Source organism: Gymnodraco acuticeps, unplaced genomic scaffold (assembly GCF_902827175.1).
Source record: "Gymnodraco acuticeps unplaced genomic scaffold, fGymAcu1.1, whole genome shotgun sequence".
NCBI classification, from domain to species: domain Eukaryota; kingdom Metazoa; phylum Chordata; class Actinopteri; order Perciformes; family Bathydraconidae; genus Gymnodraco; species Gymnodraco acuticeps.
Genome location: NW_022990595.1, coordinates 129,283 through 153,871, shown reverse-complemented (window position 1 = coordinate 153,871; position 24,589 = coordinate 129,283). Strand labels below are relative to the sequence as shown.

Here is a 24,589-nt window from a genome sequence, read left to right as displayed (position 1 = left end):
ATGATCGGCTAGAGTTTAAAAAGCTTCACCGCTCACACTGAACCATAGGCCTACTGTGAGTCAGTCAGGAAGACAGAGAGCAGCCGATCAGTTTCACTTATGGAGGCCTTTAATTTTCAGGTTATCCTCCTTGTAGGACTCTGTGTTAGCTCCTCTTTTGCTTTCCCGTCCACACAAGATGCTTCGTTTCAGAGCCTTGCGAAAACAGGCAGATCAGAAAGCGGGCAGCAGCAGCAGAAGTCTCCGGCTGAGGAACCGCAGCAGGTGAATACCATCAGAGTGACCTGTCATCCAGACTCATTGGAGATTGTTATCAAAGCCGATATGTTTGCGGTTGGAGCTCCTGTTGATGGTGACGAGATACGCCTTGGAGTAGAGACCAACAACCAGTACTGCAGAGCTACAGCGTCTTCAGCAGAGGAGTACAGTATCAGTGTTGGACTTGTGGAGTGCGGCACCAGACACTGGGTAACTTTAAATATATTTCATTTCAAATATGATTCATTATAGCTTCTAGTTTTAAACACGTCTACTCTCCACAGGTAACTGAGGACTCTCTGATCTACACAAACCTGCTCATATACTCTCCTGAGGCTTCTCCATATGGTGTTGTTCGAATGGAGGAGGCTGTAATTCCAATTGAATGTCATTACGAAAGGTCTTTGTCTCTTTTTGTTTTTAAAGCTCACATTGTAAAAATCTTTGAATGATGTCTGTCTTTTTTTTAAATGGCATGTTTTCTGTTTCTTAGGAAGTACAGTTTGTCCAGTTCTTCACTCATGCCTACCTGGATCCCCTTCATGTCGACCCAGGCTGCAGTGGAAATGTTGCAGTTTAACTTGAGAATCATGACAAGTGGGTTTTGATAATTATCTCATGTTATGAGTTGTCATGTCTCTATTTGCACTTAGTACTTTTTTCTGTCCGAGTGCAGGTGACTGGCAGTACAAAAGAGGCTCTAATGTGTTTCATCTCGGTGAGCCCATCAGCATCGAGGCCTCGGTCAGAATTGGGCATCACGTGGAGCTCCGAGTGTTTGTGAGCAGCTGCGTGGCTACACTGAGCCCTGACATGCACTCCAGCCCCAGGCATGCCTTCATTGAAAATGGGTAAGGCTGCAAATTGCTAAATGGCAAAAAGTAAAGTCTTTTTCTGACCCTAGAGGGAGCTGTTTAATGTGTAAGGCTCTTCAAGTGGTTTAATTCAGACACGAGCAATGCTGACTCGAGTGACAGGTTAATAAAAGATCAGTCCTTTAGTGTTTAGTTAGCCATTAGCTAAGGCTAGCTGCAGTTTGCTTTTAATCTTTGGTATTCTAGTTCTTCCTTTCTGTGCCACAATTGGCAAAGGCACAGGTCAGATTTGTGCAGTTCTGACTCTAAAGAACTACTTCCAGAACTTGCCAATAGAGGCGAAGTCCCGGCCATCTACTTTCGACCCATGGGACCTTATTTTGGAAAAATTGTGTATTGAAGTCAATGGAGATAGCAAGATTATCTTTCAACCCCGTTTGAATTGTGCAACGAATTACACGTATGATGTTTGTTAATCTTAAAAAATAATTTCCATGTTAAAAAAGTCAGTTTGTAGTAAAACTGTTGAAATATAAGACTATGAAAAATATGCAACTAGAAAGACTACGAGTCCCGGTCCCGCATGCTGGCTATTAGGAAACAACTAACTCCTCTTGTGTGTATGTGCAGCTCTCAACATGCCCAGACTTGGAGTGATTTTCACCTCTTTTAATACTTTTCGCCTCATTCTGAAAGGAAGAAGTGAAATGTGACGGCCGTCTTGGTCTGTGACGCGAGAGGTAGTTCATTGAGCGGTTTCACACCAAAAAAAAAAGTGTTACTTCACATTTTTACGACACACTTTAATTTTTTGACTTGCAAAATTATCTTTTAACCAGTTAAGCCCTGAGCCTGTTTTTCAGCTTTCAGGCTCGAAAATGCCACTAACACAACAAATGATATATCTTCACTTCTAAAAGGGGTAAATTAATAATAATTGTTCTCAAAGCAAGGTTACATCTGTGAGTTGGATGTAGAAGTGTCAGAATCAATATAGATGTTTTTATTTTAAAGTAAATTCAGATGGAACATAGTAAAAATATGTAAATTCTAATGTCCACCTAAAAAAAAAACCTTTACTTATAGTGAAAACCACCCTTGCATGATGGGTTAGTAGACTAAAAGCTTTAGGAATCCAAACTATAACATATAATAAGTACCCTGTATCAAGATTGATGCAAAACAAGTGAAATTTGACCTTTTTAGAGATTTAGAAAAATAAAGTCCAAGCGGACTCACCTCTGGGTAATTTGGGAACCATCGGTTCCATTTGAACTTTTTCACTGTAAAAATCATTATTACTTTGAATTATCACTATAGGTATTCATTCCATCCAAATACAACTGTTGTTAAAAAAATAAAATAAAATAAAACATAGGCCTACTCCAGGGCTATTCAATTACACATTCAGTTGGGCCAGATTTTATAACTACAAAATTCAGCTGGGCCAGACATTCAGCGGCCTGTAAAAAGCGGGTAATGACACATTTTAAACCAACACATATTACTGTGACGAAAAACATGCCGTTTTTATTCATTGTTCATCTAACAAAGGTCAAAAAGTGCATTAAAAACACAACAAATTAGCATTCATTTAACAGAATCTGAAAAAAAATGCAGTTGTAGCATTACATTTGTTTGCTTTAGAAGTCAAATATTCATGTTTTTTTTTGTTGAACCAGGCACATCACAAAGTGCATTTAACTGAATACAATAATAGCAGTCTTAATAAATGTCCTCACATACAAAAATAAAATTGGATACATAATGACACATGCAAACAGTTAAAGAGCTCCAATGTAACAAAAAGAGGTAGTAGGCTACCTATACTATTTTAGGTATTTTTTTCACTTTTCAAGTAATAACAAAAAAATCATACGTTTTGGTCACATTTGACCCAGACTTATTACAAAGTGCATTTAAATTAATACAGAAATAACTGTCAAACCCTTCAGTGCACAAACCCATAACAAGGGATAATGGTAACTAACATATGAATGAATACTACACTACACGTCTACTATAGTAAACTAGGTGCTTACTATCACCTCATTTGTGATTTGTCATCGCTGACTTTCTCAATGTGACATTTTTTGTTTTGAACAAGAGCAGTGATTTTTGGCTCATAGGATGTCAATGCAATCCCAAGACATTGGTGAAGAGTGCTGTCAGTCAGGGAGCAGCGAGTGCTACTTTTGATTGAGTTCATGTGTGAAAAGCTTGATTCGCATTTTTTTGTATGTTGATCCAAACATACTGAGCACACAGATCGCTACTTTCTGAACGTTAGGGAACTGCTGTTTTTTGACATCACTCCAAAACTTCGCTGGCCTGTTAGTGCGCTGCTCTTGTGCCATGGTTACGGATGTAGTGTAAATGTCCCCTCGTCGATGCAGGGGACCACTTCCTTTGCTCTGGTTGATACGTCCCCGTCTATTGCAACAGTGAAGGGGTCTCTGGCACATAGCCGTGGGAAGTGGGTGCTGCAGCACCCCCTGTTGGCGAGTGGTATACATTTGAAAAACTGAGTGACCACCTAAATAAAAATGATTAAACTACATAAAATAGTTATGATTTTACTTAAAATAAAATTAGCTGTATACAGTAGCATATAATAGTCATAGTATATATTTGTATATCAGGTGGCTTGAATTTATTTTCCAAATAAATAAAATCCGAGTCATCTAGGTTGTAGGTCCTGGGAGAGTGACGTAATTGACGCGACACACGCACACTGCAGTGTGACAACTTTATAGAATGGCACGATTTTTTTTCTCCAACAAACAACCCAATAAAAAGAGTGGACCACCAGCTACTCCTCAGCCCACCACCTCTACAACTAGAGTAATATGACACAGAAGAGACTGACACATCTGACTTTAATGCATGTCCATAGTAACATTTTGGACAATGTGGATGTATCTGCTCTAATGAGGGTCTTCATTAGTGCCACCCCAGGCTACATTTGGAGTTTTGTGAAGCAAGCACAAGGTAAGACGATATTTTTCCTTTAATGCCGCTGTGCAGTGTTTTGCCTTGTCAATCAGTTAAAATTGAATTCATAGTTTTATTAATATTGTAAATAATATTTTCTGACTATTTGTAATGTTATGTAGGTTTGTAAGACCCATAGTTAGCATGTGGGCATGTGCAGCTGTTGCTAAGTGATGTAGGTCTATAAAGGTTTATTAAGCGAGACACCCCAGGTGAATAGGGTAATTTATCCAGTTAATTACCTACAATAAGTCAATTGTTTCTTATATTACAAGTTTTCTGAATATGCAAATGATTCATTATCTCATTAAATTTGCGCATATTTTAACACATTTCAGGAACCGAAATCTGAACTTTGGATAAAGCCAAGTTCAAAATTCTCGTTTCATTTTGTAGTCATATTAGCATCTAAGGCTTTTACAGAAGGGATTTTGGATATCTCTTTTTATCACTCCATAAATCAGAAAATACTGTCAACAGCCCTAAAATATCAATTTTCGCCATGTTTCTAGGTATAACATCTTATATAATTCAGGCTATGAATGATATATGAACAAACCCTTCTGTAAAAGCCTTCATAATATTGATAGGAATATAACAGGAATGTTTGGTGTATGTAAGTGCAACTGAAGTGGACATTTCTGACTCAGAGTAGGAAAAAAAACTCATTTTGAGAAAATGACCTTTAAAGATTGCAGTGAGGCGGTAGCTAAACCCTCTGTTCTTTGGATGACAGCTTGCGCCTCGACGCACTCCGTGAAGGTATTTCATGTTCGGGGTAATTTGGTTTTTGTATAATCTTGTTTCGTGCAAGTGACAATTGTTGTTGTCTTCTCTGTGAACGTTTTTTTGCCGTTCTTTTGCCATTTTGAGATTTAAATTTCTAGCGGAAAGCTAACCAGGAAGTGTTTTAGCACATCACGTGACGCATCTGAACGAATCACGTTGTCAGAAGTTGACACCAGCCAATGAGATTTCGTTTCTTGGTTTAAGACCCTTTTGTACTTTCACGATTGGTTGCTGATACAAAGGAAATGACCATATTTGGATCCGATGAGATTGTGCAGGACAGACGGAGCTTTTCCAACGATGACATTGTGCAAACAGCGGTCGCGGTACTTTATGTTACGTTAGAATGCTAACTTTTGGTGAATTTAGGAGAAATATACAGCTGCAAATAGACAAACTATAGTAAAATGAACACTTAAATGTGTGTTTTGTACGTTTTCCTTCCAAAAGCCTGAAAGAAAACATGTTATGGAACAATGTCCATTGAACGACAGGTTGAGATTTGTACCATTACCGGGGCCAGTTTTGCAATGCTCTCCCCCGAAGGTGCTCTTTAAGAGGTTTTGAAGGTAAGTATAGTTTTACTTTCCTTTACAGTTGTGGGAAGAGCGTTCCACCTTGATGTGGCATAATTGCGAAACGTGTATTCCCCCTTTTTTGTGCCAAATCTGGGTTTCACATGATTTGTGGAGCTCCCTCTGGTGTTATGATCATGGTATTCCTTGACCTTTGGGAATAATTTTGACATGTACATGGGTACCATAGAGGTGTAGTGGATCTTGTAGACCAGGCCCATTGCAAGTAGCTGTACTCTGTCGTCTACTCTAAGCCATCCTAGGTTGTCAAAGTGGGCAGAGGTGAGGTGGGTTCTAGATGAAAGGTCAAGCAGTAGTCTGACCAGTTTATTTTGCGATGTTTGAAGTTTTATTTGTAGCGCCTTGGAGGTGCTATGGTACCATGACGTGCAAGCATAGTCATAGTACCCTTGAATGAGTGCTCCTGCCAGAGTTTTCAGGGTGTTTTTGTTTACCAGAGAGGAGATCCGGTATAGGAATCTAGTTCTCTGATTGACTTTTTATATTACATTGGATGCCATTTTGCCACAGGAGAGGTTTGCCTCAAGAATAGATCCTAGGTATGTAATTTCCTTCTTACTTGTGACAATAATGTCGCCCACTGCAACTGAGAAGTCGTCAGATTTGCTGAGATTATGTTTCGAACCGAAGAGAATGGACTCTGTTTTACCCAGGTGTAATGATGATTTATTATCGGCGAGCCAGGTGCAGATTCTGAGCAAAATGACTTCCCGCGGCTATGCTCTGGCATCACCTCTGTGGGCAGAGCAAGTCCATCCAATCGACCGGCAAAGTTCTCTTTCAACTTCGCAATGAAATCTGTCATCACATCCGTGATTTGTGCCGGGGATGTGATGTGTTTGAGGAGCGTCGGAAAATGCAACTTCTGACCCGTACTCAAGTCGGTCGCGAAAAGGTCCAGCGGCAGCTTGACTTGGAATGCACGCATCTGCTCCACAAGATCAATGACCGGGTTGTCTCTGTTTACGCTTCAGAGTTGAGAGAGACATGTTTTAGAGTTGCTATCATAGGACCACCGTTACTAGCACCACTAGATGCACTTTCAAAAAACGTGCTGCGTTGTGGTTTCTATGCAACGCTGAGTAATTGCGTTCATGGTCTGTACTAGTGTAGGAATTTGGCTACGGGAGGCTAGCTGGGCCACTCGGGAGTTGGTTCTGGGCCGCATCTGGGCCGCCATTTGAATAGGCCTGGCCTACTCTGTTATCCTCTGAATTAGCCCCGAGCGAAAAATGCTAACCTATTACTGCACCGAAAATCACTCCTCGATCCCTTATTACTTATCCTAGCTGCACATCCAACACATTGTTTATGATCGCAAGGAGACACAGAATCTAACGGTGCCCACCTCAACACTGAAAGATACAAACTCGCGACGTTATCAACAAAAACGTACATCAAAACAAGTGGTACTAACATGCGTTAGGCTAACAATGACTTACCTTCCTCGTTGTCTGGTCTAAACTGGTCTTCAATGGCATTAAAACGATAAAATCGATGATGTAGTTAATCCATAGATTAATATCCAATGGGGCTGTGTCCCCTTTGAAATGTTCTGATAATCTATAAGCAATACAACTGCAATTCCGGTATCTGCTGTCCGCTCTGTGCTCCGTGCGCTCTGGGTCCTGCTGCATTTCCTGCTTCGTTACGTTGTAAACAATAAATGAAGTCGGCTGCGTAATGTTCTTACGCTGGCTGGCATTCTTTATACTTTACGCAGGACCATATCTCTGGAACCCATTGGTCTATTGGTTCCCAAATCTACGTAAACATTACCATAGCGGACGTAATAGAGAAGCAAACTAAGCATATCTGAAAGTGCAAGCCTGGACGGCAATACTTTATACCGAGTATATTGCCATAAATATGATGATTGATTATCAGTAAAACATTCTACGTGACACAAAGACATTGGATTAACCTTGAGATGCGTTTTTATTCCGTTGAACACAACTTTTGATCACAAATCAAAAAAGGTAAGACGTAATTATTGTAATATTTTTGGAACCGGGATGTTGTTTACTTTCTCTTTTCTGGCTGATAGCTCCAGGAATTCGAGGTCTTACAGTGATGACATTACATGTGTGGAATCTGTGGAGTCTCAGCTTTAAATCGTATATCTTGTTTGTGCAGTTAAGATAGTAATAAGGGCATTTCTACCGTGTGTTGTGTGTCAAAAAAGCGTTAGCATTGTTTCGCTCAATAATAATTCAAAGGCTTGGTATTACTCTTGTGTTTTTTTAGCTAACAATTGTTCTTATTGTTAGTTAGCGGAGTTTCTTACCTTTAAAAGGGTATGAAACATTAATAGTTTCATAAATGTTAAGAAGCCCTGACACATGTGAGAAAAAAAAAACTGTGGGAGGGGTCCACTGGGGGGACCTTCGGGCTTAAATGGTTAAATTGACAAACGTCATATGTGTAATTCGTGGCACAATTCAAACTGGATCGAAAGATCATCTTTCTCTCTCCATTGACTTCAATACATACTTTTTTAGAAATAAGGTCCCATGGAGGTCTATATGACTAGAAATGTTAGTGGTGGAGTTGCATTGTGGGTAATGTAGACTCTGGTTATAGTAGTCAATGAGTGCTAATTTAGTGTTGCTCTTTTTGTTTTTTCTCATCATAGGTGCTTTGTTGACTCTCAGCTTCCAGGCTCAAGGTCTCAATTCTTAGCCAGGACACAGGATGACAAGATCCACATGTCCATTGATGCCTTCAGATTTTATAATGAGGACAGAGGGGAGGTGAGGCTCTATTAAATTGCCTTAAACATGATTGTGAGTGCATGTTTCCCAACACCTGCTTTTCTCATAGCTCTACATCACATGTCGCCTGTATGCTGTTCCAATAAATAGCACAGATGCAACAACCAAGGCGTGCACCTTTGTGAATGGAAGGTAAGTGAGATCCAGTCTAAAATATGTCAAATTACACACAAAAAACAAAGTATTGGTGCTGAATGTTTTTTTATTTATCAGATGGCGGTCCGCTGATGGTAATGACTACTTATGTGGGCAATGCAAAAGACCAATTGGAGTTGAGCAAACTCCCAGCAGCCCGAGCAAGTTTAGGCCTCGAGGGTTTGTGAAGCCAGAAGAGCGTGAACCCCTCTGGAGGAGCGGACTGAAGACCAGTACAGGTGGGGAGCTTGTAGAAACTTGTATGATGAATATTAGCTGCAGAATAGATGTCGTCATAATGATCAATTGTGACACATGTTTTGGCATAAGTTTTAGACGTGATGATGGCTGGGTAACTAAATTAACATGCATTGTGCTGGTTTGTGTTAGTGTGGGAACATCAGGCCAGAGTGGGTCCGATGATGGTCTTGCCAGCCAAGCTGAAAAGCCGGCCCATACCTGCAGAGGAGCCTTCTTCCATTCTTGATCAAATCAGCAGATCTACAATGTATGGCAGCAAGTGGAGGAGTGGAATAAACAGAGTTGGTAAGTCAATGCCGGTATTGAATTATTCTTTGTTCATTTGAAGCCTTTAACAATCTCTAAATTGAGATTAAAATGGCCCATAATGAAATCTTAATGTTGAATTGTTTTTCTGTCAAAGATCAGAGGAAAGGACTGCTTCCTGATTCATCATCGACCCAAAACCAGGTAGACGTTGTGACTTTAGCTTCTGAGCAGAATAAAGACGAAGAAGAAAAAAGTGGAACAGAAAAAGGTAATATGTGAAAAGTCTTAAACTTTTTTTTTTTTAAATGGAATTCTGCAATGCACCTTTTACATTAACACATGTCTTCTACGACTACAGATGAAGATGCTGAGGAAGTTCCTGAACTTCTAGAAAAAACCTCTCCTGAGGCCCACCTGCAGCCGAAGGCAGCGGTGCTGAACAGTACCAACACAGCGGCGCTCGATGAAGTCCTCCCGACTGCTGCGGTTAATGTGGCTCTGCCCCCACTGTCCAACACCACTGCAACATAATCTGACCTTTCTGAAACAATGGACCCAAAGAGATAATAAATTATTCAAAATGTAATTTGTTTACTTTTTAATGTTTCAATACACAAGGAAAACTGATGACCTGCTCAGAGCTAAAAACAATTAAATGCAAACAATTGTTTCCTAATGAGCAAAAGTATTCCATATAACGGTAAACATTTAGGGGGGACCCAAAATTGCAATTTGTCTTCCATGTCTTTTCTTGGGCTTGTCTGCTGCTAGAAACGGTTCTACACCATGGCATTTATTTTCTGGGGTGTCATTTGCTTTAGTTGTAACAGCTGTATAAAGGTGATGTATTGGAGGTCAGCCAGTTTATATTTGAACTTCAGTTGCTGCAACAAAGCCTTTGTACATGAGTAGCTTCTTTAAAAGGGGAGTCACCATGGGGTCCTGGCAATATAATGACCTGCACATTAAGATATAAACATGGTCTCATAACTTTGTGTCCATTGGGTTTTCTGACTGGAGACTGCATTCTAATAGAGTACCCAGACCTCTACTAGGGTAGTCAATATGTTTTAGAGGTACAATTTGATGGTTTACAAAGCCTTGAGTTGTTACTTTAGCTTAGCAAATCTATTCACTACTGTTTTTGGGGACTGATTAAAAAAAAAAGGGACAATATTAATGTTTAGATAAGTATAGTTACAGATGCCATTATTTCAAGGCATCTGGGGGAAAAAACTGAAGCAAGACTTATTGGCTCAATGAAATTCATGACATCACACATTTGTTTTTAGACTAAAAGGCCGTGTGGAAGATGAAACTTCCTGGGATGTTTTTTGGTCCCTGCAACAAAGTGCCTGTTGGGACTCAAAGCCAGAAACCAGTGAAGCTGTAAATGTGTCAGTTTTTGTTTCACTTTACAGTGGACTGGAACTGAATCGTACTCATATACCACATTAAAACCTACATGCAAAACATAAACTGATGTTGAGTAATATAAAATGGGGCTGCATTTTAAATTGCTCTCCATTAACTGTAGTATATAATATTTCAACATTGATTGATGCATAAGGAAGGAAGCATCAGTGTAACTACTAGATGTAAACCCACATGTCAGGTGTGGGCCAATCACATGCAGGTATTTCGATGTGACTGCAGCTTTAATTCTCATCAGTTAATGAGTAATTGCTTCCAGCTGTCCTCTCCATGTGATTAGTCTGCACTGGGAAGTATTTGACATTGAGAGTTTGAACCTTCTGCATCTTATTTAAATTCAGTATGGTTTAGATTTCCTAAATTATCACTTGTTCTACTGGTAGTGTTGTGTTTGCTTACTTTGCTTTCCTGTTCTGATAAAAGAGCACAATGGTGACGGCAGCTCGGCCAGCCTCTGTGGCACTGCTGTCACTTTTTGCTTTTGGTTTTGCAGACGCCATTCGAACTTTGAGAGATGGACCAATGATCGATGCTGAAGGAAGGGAATATAAAACTGCTGCATTAGGGTTTGACACAGAAAGTCAAATCAGTGAACCACAATTCAATGAGGGATCCACTATCAGCGTACAATGCACAGAAGTGTCCATAATCATTGCGGTAAAGGCTGACTTCTTTCAAAATGGACGCCTTTTGTCTCCATGGGATTTTTTTTTGGGAGAAGTCAAGCATTCACAGAGCAGTCAGTGTCGACCTGTTGCTGCTGGTGACTCTGAATATTTATTTGAAGCTGGACTACAAGACTGTGGCTCCAAAGTGACTGTAAGTTGTTGATGATTAATAGGAGATGCTGGATATTTAACTGTGGTTGCTTAAGTGGTAGTTTTGATTTGTTGTGTTTTCAGAAGTGTCCCTGATTTTAGTTATTTTGTATTCTCTATAGACATCTAAGGACTCTGTGATCTACTCAAACAAGCTGATAATCTTACTAGTCGCCGGGCAACCTGGCATTAAAAGAACGACCCGTGCTGTTGTTCCTGTTTCCTGTCACTATAAGAGGTGAGATGTTTTTATTGTGTTGTGCAGAGAATCTTTTTTGTGACTTTTTCTTCTCGGCTGACTTTGTTACCTTTCCGGGACAGGAGGACAAAGTTTGATGGCAGTCACTCTCAGCAGCCGCCCCTCTCTCTTGTACCTGTATTCAACAGGTGCTTTCTCTCTAAAGCTGATGACCGGTATGTGAGACCTATTCAGTGTTTCATTGAAGGTATTTTTTAAGTGTAAATGTAGTATGTGGTGGATGAAGTAGTCACACACTTTACCTCAAGGACCAGTGTGTAGGATATAGTGGCATCTAGCAGTGAAGTTGCAGATTTGAACGGAAAACCCCTCACCTCTCAATTTCCAGGCATGTTGGAGAACTGGAGTTTTTTTAAATAATGTATGTATCTTTTTAAAGGAATATCACCCACTAAAGACAATGTGTACATTAATTCTCAAATAATACATAAGCAGTGTAGTATTTCGCAGGGCAATTTTTTCTTTATTTTTTTTAGTACACTACTGGAAAAATGGGTCTTTGATTTTCCTGCTCAAGTTTTTTTAAGACATTGTCAATGGATGTTTTGCTTTTCTTAAATGCGACCACCATTTTAATTAGAAAAAAACCACCGTTCATTGTTTAATACAAAATGAACATTTATATGTGAAGTATTCCTTATTTATAAGGTAGAGCATTTTTTCAACCAATAAAGAAACCTTCAATCACAGTTTCAAAACTCATTACAGAATCACCTAATTCAAAGTTACATGGTTAAATATAATTGATTATACATTTAAATCTACCTAACTTTATGAGTTAAGTCAGGCAATTTTTGGGGGAAACAATATATAACTGAGTATAAGCAGAAATGTGTTGACTTCAATTACGGTGAGAGACGCTTGTGTTTAATTGTAGAGGACTGGACAGGAGAGACGCTCACCAGTGTCTTCTACACCGGAGACCTCCTGCACCTCGAGGCCTCTTACAGCGGTCCTGATGCGGGACACAGACGTCTGTTTATCGACGGCTGTCTCCTGACCCGAGATCAGCCCCCAGATCCTACTTTATCGAAAACCATGGGTAAGAGAAGCTCAGAATATAGAATTATCCTGATAATTGGCTCTTAAATTGCATTCTCATTTGTTTCGTCAGGTGCTTCAATGATGCCAAAGAGGATGGATCAAATGCACTTTTCAATCCCAGAACAAGATCTTCTTCTCTTCAGCTGCAGCTCGATGCCTTCCTGTTCCCCCAGGACACAAGGAACTCAGTGAGCCACTTCTATAACCTGAATGACTTTGTCATGTTTGGAAATGCTTCGAAGTTGTATAATGACATTTCTTTGGTCTCTCTTATATTAGGTTTTTATCACTTGCCAGCTGAAAGCGACCTCTGAAACGCAGAAGAGCAGCCCCGTCAACAAGGCCTGCAATTATATAAATTCAAGATGCTTTTATTACTTATTTTGTGAATTGTTGCTCCTTACTGTAATATTGCAAAAGGTTTATCATTTATCAGTGTATCATTTACAAAGGCTCATCAGGTTAACAATTATTTATAAGATACAACTGGTTCAATTGTTTGCTCTTAATATTTATTGCTGCTGAAGTAATCAAGTTACTTAATTAAGGAAACATATATTTGTAATGAGATCTAACGTTTACTGTAAATATAAGGATACATACTTTTTCTAAAATGAATTTTCCATGCTGTCTCTGTACAGCCAGATCAATGTAACAGTGATCAGCATTTTGACTGAAACAGTACACATGTGTGAGGAATGTGCTAAATGTAAGCTTTAAGAATATTTTAGAATGTTGACGTTGCCCATGGAGTATATGTATACAAATAAATGGCTATTATTTCAACATTGGATTTGGGATGTAAATGTCCTCAACTCAAAGCTAAAGGAAAACAATGATTAATTCTGTATACTAATCATCAGATGGATAAATGTCGATGGCAGTGATGATGTGTGTCGATGTTGCGACGATACATGCTCCAGCAACTCTCCCACCGGTCAAACAAACCTCGGAAGTCTGATCCCTGAAGGTAAACTGTAAATCCTACAGTTTTATAACTTTCATAATCTGTGATCTGTCTGTGAAAACTGCCCCAACTAAATATTATTTGACTCTCACTTTCATTTGTATTCATGTTTCAGATTTGGTGGCACGTGAAACTGTTACTCTGGGCCCTTTGATGGTTTTGCCCTACAAGTAGGCGAAGCATAACAATCCAGACAATAAAGGATTCAACATTTGTCCATCAATCTCACCCTCCTGACCAAACCTCAGCGTAATACTTATACAGTAGCTTAATACTAGCAAAACGATTATTTTAATGATTGTTTAGTAAGGAATGTTTATACAACATAAACATTAAAGAAACAAGGATTTTTAGTATTTACTGTTGATACCTAACATGGCTCTAAACAAAGCCACACAACTGGTCTGATGAAACATCCCCGTAAATAAAAACAGATTACACTGTATGAACATTACATGTTGATGTCAGCTGTCAGGATACACATATCTGTGTTTGAAAGAGGAAAATAAAATGTGAATTTCTTTTACCTTCAAAAAGCTGAATGAAAATAAGAATGCATGCTAAAGCACCCAGATATTGTTCTAAACCAGGGGTGCCCAACCTTTTTTGAACCGAGAGCTACTTTTAAAGTTGCCAGTCTGCCGAGATCTACCAGTCCAAATAGAGAGGCGTAGTTACTGACAGCCTACTAACAAGTAAATACACACTTCTACTTGTATAAAACTGACCTTTGTACGATTAATACTTCATAAAATACTGCAGATCCTTTATCTTACCTCTTTCTAATCTACACACATACAAGTATTTAACTGAAGCTACACAACAGTGTTGTTGATACAGAGTTGGAGTTTATTCACACGTCACTACAGTGGGTAATGTTTTCAAGAAACATTGAACAGTGCTGCCACATATGACACAGGGAAAAAGAAAAGACTCTGAACCCTTTCTTTGCCATTATATAAAAATAGTGTTGCTACAAAAGTATAAATTAGGCTTACTAATAAGACAACTCAGATCTGAAGCTACTCAGGAATCTGCTGCAACAGTGCAATAAAAAAGACAACATTAATAGAATCAAACCCTTTTTTTGTTGCATTTTAGTAGATTATAAAAATAAATGCCTTTAAAATAGAATGCCAGCAACACTAGTTTCTTAACCTGAATTGATAATAGACTATAATCAATTTTTAAGTTTGCATTCTTATACCATTTTGTACAATAATTATAATGAATAAGTTCAAACTAAAACTTAAAGCTGATTAATAACGGTATCTAACTTGAGTTTTTATTATATCAAAAACCTGTTGAAATGCTTCTGTTATTTTTACTGTCCCCAAAAAGCGCGTCGCAGCCTCCAGGAATGCTTCTTTCACAACTTCGCCGTCTTTGAAAGACTTCATGTGTTTCTCAAGAACGTGACTGGCACGATAAGATGCTATGGCAGCAGCCTTGCTCTTGTTGTTGGGCCTGGTGAAAATTGACTGCTGTGCATTTAGCTGTCCTTTCAGGCCCCTCCCCTTTTGGAGCGTAGGGCAGAATTAGGAGGGAATTCCGTCTCGTGGCGTTTGTGCACTGTTTTGAAATGCCGCTCCTAAATTACCCTTCTTCGATAAAGCCACGCTCGCATTGCAGATGAGACCGATGGACTTTGAATTGGAATAGATACAAAAATAATCATCCTCCCACTCGGAGTGAAAATTATATATTTTGGGCTTTTTTGCTTCTGCCATAATTGTGTGTGTGCGGACTGTCACTCCTGTTGACATGGACAATGTCAGCGAAATAGTGCCCACTGCCCACCAGCCACGCCCCCACACATGGGGTCACGCCGGCCAATCAAAAAGCTTTGGTGCGTTCAAGTGCATTATTCTGGCACGGGAAGATTATGTTATAGGACATTAACGATAAAACAGAATATTGTTGTTCTATTTTTAGACACATCTCGCGATCGACTGGGAATCTCCCCGCGATCGACTGGTTGGGCACCCCTGGTGTAGGATATAGTGGCATCTAGCAGTGAAGTTGCAGATTTGAACGGAAAACCCCTCACCTCTCAATTTCCAGGCATGTTGGAGAACTGGAGTTTTTTTTTAAATAATGTATGTATCTTTTTAAAGGAATATCACCCACTAAAGACAATGTGTACATTAATTCTCAAATAATACATAAGCAGTGTAGTATTTCGCAGGGCAATTTTTCCTTTGTTTTTTTTAGTACACTACTGGAAAAATGGGTCTTTGATTTTCCTGCTCAAGTTTTTTTAAGACATTGTCGATGGATGTTTTGCTTTTCTTAAATGCGACCACCATTTTAATTAGAAAAAACCCACCGTTCATTGTTTAATACAAAATGAACATTTATATGTGAAGTATTCCTTATTTATAAGGTAGAGCATTTTTTCAACCAATAAAGAAACCTTCAATCACAGTTTCAAAACTCATTACAGAATCACCTAATTCAAAGTTACATGGTTAAATATAATTGATTATACATTTAAATCTACCTAACTTTATGAGTTAAGTCAGGCAATTTTTGGGGGAAACAATATATAACTGAGTATAAGCAGAAATGTGTTGACTTCAATTACGGTGAGAGACGCTTGTGTTTAATTGTAGAGGACTGGACAGGAGAGACGCTCACCAGTGTCTTCTACACCGGAGACCTCCTGCACCTCGAGGCAGGGCCGGACTGGGAAAATAAGTCAGGCCGGGAATTATACACCCAGCCAGGCCACTACCAGTTTTCTTTTGTGCCATTTTTCTGGATTTATTTGTCAATATTTACAGCGTTGCTGCACGTAGTGATAGCCCTAAACTTTAAATCTACTACCCCAGAATAAACATATGGACATGGGTTACTGTTTAAAATAATGTGCAAATCTATTTAGGAACCTATGTGAACATATTTTAAGTGCAGGTGGACCTCAAATCTTATAGGGGGGTCCGGGGGCATGCTCCCCCGGTAAGATTTTTTTTTTAAATGTTGGACTTAAATGCATCAATCTGGTGCACTTTGAGGGGGAAATAAAGAGACTACACCCATATGCAACAGAACTGTATGCATTTAAATAATCATAACATCATAAGAACATGGCCATAACCAATAACATACCATATCCAATATGAAAAAACATTGAAACTTGTTTATTTATTTGTTTTTGGTACATTTATAGTTGTGAGTGTGTCTGTGCTCCTGAACCAGCCTCACCTGTCTCCCTCCTCTCCCCCTGCTCCTCTTTGAGGCAGCAGCAAATACTAGTTTTAGCTAACAAGTTTATCTTACCCTTTTTTCACCTAGTTAAAACATTTTTTTAATTATTCATCCATATTTGACCAATCACTCCCCCTTCAAATGGAAATATGTGTTTACATAAATGGTGACCAAACCGTTTGAGACCCACAGAGAACTTAGACTAAGTTAACTATCTAAACACTCAGAGTCCTTTACCTCACCTGAGCTGTAGTTATCAGTCTCTCAGTCTGACTGGAGAAGACTCTACTCCACCTTGTTGACAGCTCATGATATGCGTTAGCGCAGCTAGCTAGCACCAGATGCTAACAACAACAATACACGTAACCGGTGCACGCGCTTTCTCTCTCGCTCTCGCGCCACACATACATACCCTCCCGAGCTTGAATGACACACAGAGACCAATCGAGGGCATTAGTATGATCTGTATGAAAGTGGCCATGTCGGCAGGCCACATCATGGAGACAGCCAGTCACACTCTGTGAGGCAGAGTCAGACCCACATTTGCGCAGCGTTGCGTTCACAATCCATACATAAAAAAAGAATCCTCAGGCCAGCAGGCCACTTAGCAGGCCAGGCCATCGGGAAACCTCCCGGTCCTCCCGATGGCCAGTCCGGGCCTGCCTCGAGGCCTCTTACAGCGGTCCTGATGCGGGACACAGACGTCTGTTTATCGACGGCTGTGTCGCCGCTCTGTCTCCTGACCCGAGATCAGCCCCCAGATCCTACTTTATCGAAAACCATGGGTAAGAGAAGCTCAGAATACAGTATGATCCTGATAATTGGCTCTTAAATTGCATTCAAATTTGTTTCGTCAGGTGCTTCAATGATGCCAAAGAGGACGGATCAAATGCACTTTTCAATCCCAGAACAAGATCTTCTTCTCTTCAGCTGCAGCTCGATGCCTTCCTGTTCCCCCAGGACACAAGGAACTCAGTGAGCCACTTCTATAACCTGAATGACTTTGTCATGTTTGGAAATGCTTCGAAGTTGTATAATGACATTTCTTTGGTCTCTCTTATATTAGGTTTTTATCACTTGCCAGCTGAAAGCGACCTCTGAAACGCAGAAGAGCAGCCCCGTCAACAAGGCCTGCAATTATATAAATTCAAGGTGTTTTTTTAACTTATTTTGTGAATTGTTGCTCCTTACTGTAATATTGCAAAAGGTTTGTCAGTGTATCATTTACAAAGGCTCATCAGGTTAACAATTATTTATAAGATAAAACTGGTTCAATTGTTTGCTCTTAATATTTCTTGCTGCTGAAGTAATCAATGTAACAGTGATGCTTACCTCAGCATTTTGACTGAAACAGTACACATGTGTGAGGAATGTGCTAAATGTAAGCTTTAAGAATATTTTAGAATGTTAACGCTGCCCATGGAGTATATGTATACAAATAAATGGTTATTATTTCAACATTGGATTTGGGTGTAAATGTCCTCAACTCAAAGCTAAAGGAAAACAATTATTAATTCTGTATACTAATCATCAGATGGATAAATGTCGATGGCAGTGATGTGTGTCGATGTTGCGACAATACATGCTCCAGCAACTCTCCCACCAGTCATACAAACATCGGAAGTCTGATCCCTGAAGGTAAACTGTCAATCCTACAGTTTTATAACTTTCATAATCTGTGATCTGTCTGTGAAAACTGTCTCAACTAAATATTATTTGACTCTCACTTTCATTTGTATTCATGTTTCAGATTTAGTGGCACGTGAAACTGTTACTCTGGGCCCTTTGATGGTTTTGCCCTACAAGTAGGCGAAGCATAACAATCCAGACAATAAAGGATTCAACATTTGTCTATCAATCTCACCCTCCCTGACCAAACTTCAGCGTAATACTTGTAGCTTAATACTAGCAACACGATTATTTTAATGATTGTTTAGTAAGGAATGTTTATACAACATAAACAGTAAAGAAACAAGGATTTTTAGTCTTTACTGTTCATACCTAACATGGCTCCAAACAAAGCCACACAACTGGTCTGATGAAACATCCCTGTAAATAAAAACAGATTACACTGTATGAACATTACATGTTTTCAGCTGTCAGGATACACATATCTGTGTTTGAAAGAGGAAAATATAATGTGAATTTCTCTTACCTTCAAAAAGCTGATTGAAAATAAGAATGCATGCCAAGCTCGTCTTCATGGCCTTTTCAGTCATGAACTCACTACTAAATCTGACTCACATTGTACTTGTAAGGGAAACTTCTGCAGCAATGGAGAGTCAGGACTCAGAGAGACACGAGGAGAATTGGAGCTTTGATGTCAAACACTGGTAGTTTATTACAAGTATCGGCCGGAGAATTTCACATCACAAGTCACAGCAGCCAGAGGTTCTGACTGCACGGTGGGTTGCCACATCAATTCTGACCAGCCTCTCTCTGCATAGACCTTTTAACTAGCTTACAGAGAGTTAATCCACATACTGTATTGGGGGGCTGACGTAAACATTCTGGGAACATTACATTACATTGCATTTAGCTGACGCTTTTATCCAAAGCGACTTACAATAAGTACATTCGACCAGGAAGATACAACCTTGAAGAAAATAGAATCATATAAGTACATCAGGTTTCATAGAGCCAAAAAATGTCAAGTGCTACTCAACTGGCTATAGATAAGCCAGTCCTTTATTAGTATATAAGTTCTTTGTTAGTAATTCTATCGTTCGGAGTTGAGTCGAAAGTGATGAGTTTTCAGTCTGCGCCGGAAGATGTGTAAGCTATCTGCTGTCCTGATTTCAATGCGGAGCTCATTCCACTATTTTGGAGCCAGGATGGCAAACCCACGTGTTTTTGCTGATGGGAGCTTGGGTCCCCCTCGCAGTGCGGGTGCAGCGAGCTGTTTGGCTGATGCAGAGTGAAGTGCACACGCTGGGGTGTACAGGTTAACCATGTCCTGGATGTAGGAAGGGCCAGATCCATTCGCAGCATGGTATGCAAGTACCATTGTTTTGAAGTGGATTCTAGCAGTTACTGACTGAAGTGGGCGGAGTAGCGGCGTGGTGTGGAAAAATGTTGGAAGGTTGAAGACCAGGCGAGCCGCTGCATTCTGGATGAGCTGCAGAGGTCGGATGGCACATGCAGGTAGACCAGCCAGGAGGGAGTTGCAGTAGTCAAGGCGTGAGATGACGAGAGCCTGGACCAGGGAACACTGGAGATAGCCCCAACATCTGGAGACACTGAATCACCTGTCTGTGGTGCTTAGAAGCCAGCGTTCTCATAGTCATAAAACCCTCTGTGACCGATAATATCAACAATAGCTGAACCCTCCCAATCCTTAAGACATATAATAGACTCGGGGTTGGTCGTAAACGTCAACACACAGAAAAGGTTAAATATCTTAGGAGTAAGGAAGAATCAATCATTACATTACATTACATTGCATTTAGCTGACGCTTTTATCCAAAGCGACTTACAATAAGTACATTCGACCAGGAAGACACAACCTTGAAGAAAACAGAATCATATAAGTACATCAGGTTTCATAGAGCCAAACATTTCAAGTGCTACTCAACTGGCTTTAGATAAGCCAGTCCTTTATTAGTATATAAGTGCTTTGTTAATAGTTCTATCGCTTGAAGTGGAGTCAAAAGAGATGAGTTTTCAGTCTGCACCGGAAGATGTGCAAGCTATCTGCTGTCCTGATGTCAATGGGGAGCTCATTCCACCATCCTGGAGCCAGGATATCAAACCCACAATCAATCAATGTTTATTTATATAGCCCAATATCACAAATGTTACATTTGTCTCAGTGGACTTCACAATTTGTATAGAATATCAGTATGGCAATACGACACCCTCTGTCCTTAGACCCTCACATCGTACAAGGAAAAACTTCCGGAGAAAACCTACAGTTTAAAGGGAAAAATGGTAGAAACCTCAGGGAGAGCAACAGAGGAGGGATCCCTCTCCCAGGATGGACATACGTGCAATAGATGCCGTGTGTAAATTGAAAAGATAATACATTTGCAACATAGGTAGTCCAAATGTTTGGAAATGCATGTGTGTGTATAATAGGAAGATGAATCCACGAGGATATCCATCCAGGACCTATGATCCAGGACCACAGCCACGACTCAAGATCCAGGGCTCGCGATCCAGGATTATCCATGACTCCGGATCCCGGCGTATATAGACACCAAAAAGAAAGACATTTGGGGAAGCTGGGTTAATCGGAACATGAGAGTACACAGGTATAGACAGAGAGAAGGAAGAAGTAAGATGTCCCCTGACAAACTAAGCCTATATCAGCAAAACTAGGGGCTGAATCTAATCAGCCCTAACTATAAGCTTTAGCAAAAAGGAAGGTCTTAAGCACACTCTTAAAAACGGATAGGGTGTCTGCCGCCCAAACACAAACTGGAAGCTGATTCCACAAATGTGGAGCTTGATAAGAAAAGGCTCTGGCTCCCATTGTACTTTTAGAGACTCTAGGAACAACCAACAACCCTGCATTCTTGGAACGCAATGCCCTAATAGGACAGTAGGGTATAATGAGTTCTTTAAGGTAAGATGGCGCCTGCCCATTAAGGGCTTTATAGGCGAGAAGAAGAATTTTAAATGATATCCTGTGTTCTATAGGGAGCCAGTGTAAGGCAGCCAGAACAGGAGTAATGTGGTCCCTTTTCCTAACTCTGCACGAGCTGCAGCATTTTGAATCAGCTGAAGCGACTTGACTGACTTCTTGGTACACCCTGATAATAAGGAGTTACAATAATCCAGCCTTGAAGTAACAAATGCATGGACTAGTTTCTCTGCATCGTTTTGAGGCAAGATATGCCTGATTTTTGCAATGTTACGTAGATGGAAGTAGGCGGTCCTTGAAATTGATTTTTTGTGGGCATTAAAGGATAAATCCTGATCAAATATAACACCAAGATTCCTTACAGTCTCACTGGAGGCCAGTTTAATGCCATCCATAGATAGTATATCTTTAGATAATTTGTTTCGTAGATTCTTCGGGCCAAGTACAATAACTTCAGTTTTGGTCGTGTTTAACATAAAAAAATATAAGGTCATCCACGTTTTTAAGTCCTTGAGGCAGTCTTGAATTTTATCTAGATGATTAATTTCATCAGGCTTGATTGATAAATATAGTTGAGTATCATCTGCATAACAATGAAAGTTTACAGAATGATTCCTTATAATATTGCCTAACAAACAAAATAGATCCGAGCACTGAGCCCTGTGGCACTCCATGGCTAACTTTGGTTTGCGTGGAAGATTCATCATTGACACGTACAAACTTAGAGCGTTCAGATAGATAGGACCTAAACCAGCCTAAAGCAGTTCCCTGTATGCCAACCAAGTGCTCTAATCTTTGCAATAGGATATCATGGTCGATAGTGTAGTGGAAACTTCTGTGTAGCTATGCAGTGGGAGTCACCGACTCAGGAAGGAGACACGGGAAGAGCAGTAGCTTTGATGTCAAACACATGATGGTTTATTTGGAGTTAACGGCCGGAGGATTCACATCACAAGTCCAAGAGTCAGAGGTTCTGACTTCACGGTAGAGTTTCCACGTCAATTCTGGAGAGCCTCTCTCTTGCCAGCCCATCTAACTGGTTTCGCAGAGAGTAAACAACATATTTGAGGAGATAGCCTAAACAGTGTGGGAGCACAGAGCTACTTGCCTCGGACACTTATGACCTCGAAGATTTTACCTTGGAGTCCACAAATACAGAGAAGGAAGTGTCCCAGTGTACCCACAACACAGACCATCTGTATCCCAGTATTGACCGGTCACAGAATGGGAACAATAACATTATTGGCTAAGCCGCCTGTGTCCTTAAAGAAGGTAAACAGACATCGAGGTTTGTCTTGTATGTTACTAATTGGCGTCTTATGATAATTATTTCCACAACAGTCCTCTCTTTTTATCATTTATGATAACCTAAAAACATTAGTCTAATAATAATTTGGTCAATAATTAACTCAATAGGCGTCTCCAGGTTCGAGTGTGGTCTCACCTTACATTAATTACATCACAAAGTAGAAAAAGATTGAAACATTCAATCACAATGATTGATACAGCCAATCATAATAGGAAAAATCATCTCTCATCAGTGTTTGATCATCTTTTGTCAAAAGCATAATAATGAACACACATAAAACACAGATGCACAATGGCTAAATATTTGTTTTTAAACTAATATATTTGATCATTTACCATTAGTTAATTTCATTCATCAAACTATAAAATCAAAACCAGCTTGCCGCTTTAAAGATTTACTTCAAGGCAATCACTAGTCAAAAGCATTTTAAAACTCAGGATCGTAAGAGATCCAGCTAAACATTCACAGTTAGAGTATAGAATTCACAATGGTGATTTGATCAATCTGTAATCTGCAAAAGTGCAGTGTCCTCAATTTTAGGATTACTTTTACGTTTACTTAAATACGCTTTAGTCAAGAGTAAGGCACTTAGTGAAATCAATACATTCATTTTAGTCAAGTACATTGTTCAAAATCTGAAAAGGAAAAGTTAGGCAAATATTCAAAGACTTTTGTAAAAACCTGGAAAGGAAGGATTAAACATTCTTAAACCTTGAATTATTACATTTGTAAATGCTACCACTGATCTGTACCAAATTAAGTCTATCAAGTATTCCTATTAGCCATACTTACCTGAGCTACTTATGGTACTTGGAAAGGATTTCTTCTGTGTTTATCTAATGTTGAGAATATCTATTTCTTTAAATTATACTTCTCTAATTTGAGGATCAAATATGCTACATAATTGTTATATGAAATATTATAAATATTTGTTTTGGGCCAAAACTGAAATTAATCCAGTACTTGAAACATCATTGTAGGTCTTTCTATGCATGGATAATACATTAAAGAGTAGTGTTGTTAAGCCTGATTGCTGGATTCAAATCCACTAGAGTGCATGTACCTATCCAGAGGGGAGCCAGAACTTGATAGAGCTTGTCGCCGCACAACCAACGTAATCTTGTGGCGAGCTAAACCCCACATCACTGGGCCAGGCCAGTTGTATTGCTCATGGTTGCGTTGTCCCAGGCGAGCCGTCATCACGAGGTGGGAATGCTCCATGGGGTGTGTGTGTGTATTCCTTCGGTCGATTTTGTGACACGGACAGTCAGACTCCGCACACCGGTAACACAAACGAGGAACCAGAGAGCATTTGGAACCGCTCAGCTGGCACTCGCTCGTGATACCTTGTGTGTAGTGTGTTTTGGTGTATGTAGTGCAAGTGTGGTGCAAGTTGGTGATTAGGACACATCACTTGTTGTCATCTACTTTTGTTGGTGATTAGGACACATCACTTGTTGTCATCTACTTCTGTTGGTGACTAGGACCTTGCAGTGGCTGGCGTGGACCCACGTAGCTCTCTCTCTGACCCCTTGGCCTTCAGAGCTGTCCTACTGTAGTTATTGGGTTAACACTTGATAGGGATGTTTTCCTGAGTGCAGACAACTCAAGGTAATGGATTAGCACATTATCATTTAAATACAAAAATAGGATAGGCCCCTCAGAATTATTTGGGAGCCTTCCTGAGACATGCACATGCATAAATGTAAGGTTTGTGTTAGTCATTTAACATGCAAGAATCATAAACTCATCAGTCCAAAGTAGAGAAATGTTATTGTAATTTAAAGGTGAGCTAGTCCCTGCGGATATCACCCCTTCTCAATGATTCTAAATGTTATATTAATTCACCATTTACCGTTTGATAACATATTAGTTTATCAGAAATATTTTCCTCTTCCATAAAACAGGTTTGAGAAATAAATGTTCCAATATAAAATCAATTACTCAATATAATTGACTCTTCCCTCCCTTTTCTTACATATGTCACATATGAAATAATAACTTAGGAGTCTATTTAAGCATGGTTGTAGTTTATAATCTATTAATCGAGAAGACTCAGTATCACCTGTGTGCAGCTTACAAAAAAAACAAA

The 24,589-nt window shown here is 39.7% G+C and overlaps 2 protein-coding genes and 1 pseudogene across 2 annotated transcripts; all 3 read left to right on the top strand.

Annotated features, from left to right (window-relative positions):
- The first annotated feature begins 99 nt into the window (after positions 1-99).
- On the top strand, positions 100-9,402 carry LOC117554433 (zona pellucida sperm-binding protein 3-like). The gene is made up of 10 exons (XM_034228875.1): positions 100-468; positions 543-658; positions 752-855; positions 935-1,109; positions 8,088-8,205; positions 8,276-8,358; positions 8,440-8,600; positions 8,752-8,907; positions 9,026-9,139; positions 9,230-9,402. Exons 1-10 carry the CDS (start codon positions 100-102, stop codon positions 9,400-9,402), a joined length of 1,569 nt encoding a protein of 522 aa, XP_034084766.1.
- Positions 9,403-10,729: 1,327 nt separating this feature from the next.
- Positions 10,730-13,631, top strand: LOC117554434 (annotated as a pseudogene).
- Positions 13,632-13,768: 137 nt separating this feature from the next.
- Positions 13,769-18,492, top strand: LOC117554448 (zona pellucida sperm-binding protein 3-like). Its single transcript, XM_034228892.1, has 7 exons — positions 13,769-13,795; positions 15,987-16,070; positions 17,273-17,388; positions 17,461-17,578; positions 17,670-17,755; positions 18,138-18,241; positions 18,354-18,492. Exons 1-7 carry the CDS (start codon positions 13,769-13,771, stop codon positions 18,410-18,412), a joined length of 594 nt encoding a protein of 197 aa, XP_034084783.1. The 3' UTR covers positions 18,413-18,492.
- The last annotated feature ends 6,097 nt before the right edge of the window (positions 18,493-24,589 follow it).

Excerpts from the sequence above, each read along its gene's own strand:
- LOC117554433 (XM_034228875.1), top strand. The coding sequence starts at position 100 with ATGGAGGCCTTTAATTTTCAGGTTATCCTCCTTGTAGGACTCTGTGTT. Across the intron at positions 856-934 it reads TAACTTGAGAATCATGACAA|GTGACTGGCAGTACAAAAGA; the intron begins GTGGGTTTTGAT and ends GTCCGAGTGCAG. Across the intron at positions 8,601-8,751 it reads CGGACTGAAGACCAGTACAG|TGTGGGAACATCAGGCCAGA; the intron begins GTGGGGAGCTTG and ends GGTTTGTGTTAG.
- LOC117554448 (XM_034228892.1), top strand. The coding sequence starts at position 13,769 with ATGGCTCTAAACAAAGCCACACAACTG. Across the intron at positions 17,756-18,137 it reads TGCAATTATATAAATTCAAG|ATGGATAAATGTCGATGGCA; the intron begins GTGTTTTTTTAA and ends ACTAATCATCAG. Across the intron at positions 18,242-18,353 it reads CGGAAGTCTGATCCCTGAAG|ATTTAGTGGCACGTGAAACT; the intron begins GTAAACTGTCAA and ends TTCATGTTTCAG.